A 4,269-nucleotide genomic window follows, 5' to 3' on the forward strand; every position below is an offset into this window, starting at 1 on the left:
GACTGTAGTTTATCTCCGTACAGAAACAAGGCATCATAGATATTAATGAAAACTCACTATAAGTAGGAGGCAGTAGGGTGGCAAAGTTGACAAAGTTTTGAACTTATTGTGAAGAAAATCCGAGAGAACATATAACAGATGCTTGTTGTACTGAATTATAAAAGATAAAAGAATTTATTACAAAATGGGAAGAAGAAATAGCATTGTATTTGGAGTCAGAAGACCTGGATTCAAATCCTGCCTTTACTACTTATTGCCTAACCATCTTTTCTTTTCACTGGGTTGCAGGGTTTTCATTTAAGAGGTTAGGCTTCCTTACAACTCTAAATTCAGAAGATTATTTTAATGATTATTCCATAATAATAGTAGAATTTATTTACATCAATTTCTATTAAAAGTATAAGTAATATGTACTCTAGTTCCACTTAAATACGAGAAGCACTCAGACTTTAGAATTGCTTGAAAGAACGTACATTTTTATTTTTCTCTAAGGGCATGTGGAATTTCCTGTGAATCCTTTTTGGTATCCCTTGATGTTAGTTGCTGACAGTTTGTGATTGCACAGCATGGAAGATATTGCTCAGGGTCATTTCTCATTTCATTTTATGATCATTATACAGCCTGTTTATTTCCAAGCTGTGCTTGAGTAGAATTCCTGAAAGTGATCTGTCTGCCTTTTTTTAAGTAGCCAATTTCACTATAATTCTCCAGGTAGTATGCAATGGACAGTTATTTTGGAAAAATCATGGAATAATTGGTTGTGGTCTTAGAAAATCACAAAAGAATCAAGTGATATCTAATCAATTCCTCCATTTACAACAACACAGACATATATCCATATGCATACGAATTCATATATGTTTGTGTTTTGTATGAAGGTTATAGAAGATCAGGAACTCGTTAAAGGTCAAACAGGTGAAATATTTTATATCTTTAAAAGTGGCTTGGTATCTAAAAAATATAGAGAATTATCAGATATGTATGTGTTTTTGTGTATGCATATACATAATATATATGCACCTTATTCTATGAATATAGAGTTAAAGGAAATAAATTTTTCACAAATGGAAAAAAAATATTAAATGATCAAATTATTAATTAAAGTATTATTATGATGACTAGAATTTAAGAAATATGTGAAATCTAGAAACTCTGTGTACTCTACACTTTTAGTGCTGACTTTTGTGTGAAGAAGACCAAATCACACATTAGGAATTTCTTAGCCATGTGGTTCAGATCCAATCATTAAACTCCTCCGACTTTCACCTTTTTTTCTATAAAATGAAGGTCAACATCAATTATCTCATCACATTATTGTGAGTACAAAATGAAATTATTTAAGACACAATATAAATATGATACTCATTATTTAATGTGTTCTCTTTATTTTACGTATTGAGGAAATGAGGCAAATGGATTATAAGAAATTTGTCTCTCATAATCCAGAAGCACAGTCATGATTTTGAGGCAAAATTGCTGAATTTAATTTAAATAATATTTTAAATAACTCATGAGCTTAATGGATGCATTTATTAGTTTTTTGGTTTTAAATTTTGTCTTGATATTTCTAATATTATACTCTCTGCACCTTTACTTAAAAATGTTTTTTTGAGTTGACTCTGAAAGAACTATTTTGTGGTAATATAATTTATGTACAGATAATATTGTATTTGGAATTAGAACGTGTGGGTTCAAATCCTACCTTTGCTACTCCCTACTTATCCCCAATTCACTTTATCTCACTGGATCTCAGGTTTCTCCTCTGTAAATTGAGGACATTAAACTAGATGAACATTAGGACTGCTTTCAACTCAAACAAAAATATAATTCCATTGCTTACTGCTGAATAATAGTAGAAAGTAATTATGCATATAACCCTGTCATTAAATAATATCGACAATGTTTCCTCTATTTTTCTCTTAAAAGGAAAAATAACATCCTGCTATTGGAAATGCTTGAAGGAAATTACACATTAGTAACTGAATTTATTCTACTGGGATTCCCCACAAGGCCAGAACTACAAGTTGTCCTGTTTCTGGTGTTTCTGTTTATGTACAGCATGATTCTAGTGGAGAACATTGGCTTGATGATGCTAATCAGGGTGGATCCCCGTCTCCAGACCCCAATGTATTTCTTCCTTACCAACCTGTCCTTTGTAGATCTCTGCTATTCCTCAGTCATTGTCCCCAAAATGCTAGTCAATTTCCTTTCATCAAGTAAGTCGATCTCCTATTATGGTTGCGCACTACAGTTTTACTTTTTTTGTACTTTTGCTGACACAGAGTCCTTCATTTTGGCTGCTATGGCCTATGATCGCTATGTAGCCATCTGCAACCCACTATTATACACTGTTGTGATGTCTCGTGACATTTGTGTGTGGTTGATTGTCTTGTCCTATATTGGTGGTAACTTGAGCTCCTTGGTGCACACATCCTTTGCCTTCATACTGACATACTGTGACAAAAACATCATCAATCACTTTTTCTGTGACCTCCCCCCACTTCTTAAGCTTTCCTGCACTGACACCTCCATCAATGAACTCTTACTCTCCACTTATGGCAGCTCTGTAGAGATCATCTGTTTCATCATCATCATCATCTCTTACTTTTTTATTCTCCTTTCTGTCCTGAAGATTCGCTCCTCCAGTGGGAGGAAGAAAACTTTTTCTACATGCGCCTCCCACCTGACCTCTGTGGCCATCTATCAGGGGACACTCCTCTTTATTTACTCCAGGCCCAATTATCTGTATTCACCCAATACTGACAAAGTCATTTCAGTCTTCTATACTATTGTGATCCCTGTATTGAATCCATTGATCTATAGCCTGAGGAACAAGGATGTGAAAGATGCAGCCAAGAAAGTACTAGGTACAAAGATAACATCATCCTAAAACAAGAGAAAGCATATGGAATTGTACAAGGTGATATTTTTACTTACTGTTCTAGGTATTAATGGTAAGGAGGACCTAAATAACCTACAGTACTGGCTATGGAACAAAATACAAGTCATTTAATCTACAAATCATCTAGATAACTCGTGATGAAGTTGCAGAGCATGCAGTGGTTGAGGGAATTTCTTTATTCTATACAAACAGAAATATATCCAGAAATTATCCTTCTTAATTGAATGAAGATTTCCTAACATAAATTTATTAGTATTAACAAGACCAGAATCATGCTCTGTCAAGAAAGGAATGTAACCTTTTTGAGACTCACCAGTCATATCTTTAAAATACGGATATATGAGGGAGTCATGAGTAAGATAGCTGAGATATTAAAAAGAAACATACGTCCTCAAAAGATTATGGGTCAAAAAATTTAAGTACGAGTACAATTGTGCATGAGTGGATCTCTTATGCTTCATAGCCATGAGAACATGATGAGGATGGTAGCTTGAGAGTACATCAGACGTGTATCCTAGGAAAATGACAAAATCTCCTGGTCTTCTTCTCTTATATCTGATTGGTTTTACTGGGAAGTATCACAGGAACTAAGGGGGAAGTGTATCTTATGAGTAGTCAGTCAATGCATGTTGTGTACCTTGAACTTTTTTATCGACTTTTTACCAGGACACTGTGATTAGAAAACTTTGCTAACCTTACACACCTCAGCTAAGTGAAGATTGGTAAGACATTAGTTTGCTAACTTTTGCATTGGGAAAAATCGAAATGTAGCTGACCAAGCCATTTCTTAGGTACATAGGAGCTTCTCACAGGTACACCTATCAATCAGTATTTAAACATGGAGTCACTTCTGTCAGTTAAGGCCTAGCAGCAATCCAATTTTATAAGATAATAATATTGTCTAACATATTTCCCTTATTTCCTTCTTTCTTTTCTTTCTACTTGGGAAAACTTTTGAAAACTTAGATACACATGACAAGTTGAATGCTTATGGACAAATGGAGGGAAAAATGAAATAAAATGAAATGAAGTAAAGAGTAGAGGAAGTAGTGAAGTAAGGAAGAAAGGAAAGAAAGAGGAAAGGAAGGAAAAAAAGAGAGAGGGAAGGTGCAAAGGAGGAGAGGGGGAGGAAAACCAAAATATCTAATGTTCCTCACTCATGGTCAGTCACTTTTATGAAGATGGTAGAGAACTATAATCTCTCTTCTTCAGCTTAAGTTTGGTAATTATAATTCAACTACGATTACTTTTGTTTTCTTTTTCTTTTGTTTCACATTATTATAGTCCTAGTATGTATATTTGTTTTCCTGGCTCTGTATATATTACTTTGGTTCCTCTAGGTCGTTCCATGTTCCCCTGAATTATTC

General features: G+C 34.2%; 1 protein-coding gene across 1 annotated transcript; it reads left to right on the forward strand.

Annotated features, from left to right (window-relative positions):
- The first annotated feature begins 1,951 nt into the window (after positions 1-1,951).
- Positions 1,952-2,890, forward strand: LOC140511947 (olfactory receptor 5I1). The gene has a single exon (XM_072621260.1). The coding sequence runs from the start codon at positions 1,952-1,954 to the stop codon at positions 2,888-2,890; it is 939 nt and encodes a 312-aa protein (XP_072477361.1).
- Positions 2,891-4,269: the final 1,379 nt, after the last annotated feature.

The sequence above is a fragment of the Notamacropus eugenii genome, chromosome 6 (assembly GCF_028372415.1).
Source record: "Notamacropus eugenii isolate mMacEug1 chromosome 6, mMacEug1.pri_v2, whole genome shotgun sequence".
Classification (NCBI taxonomy): domain Eukaryota; kingdom Metazoa; phylum Chordata; class Mammalia; order Diprotodontia; family Macropodidae; genus Notamacropus; species Notamacropus eugenii.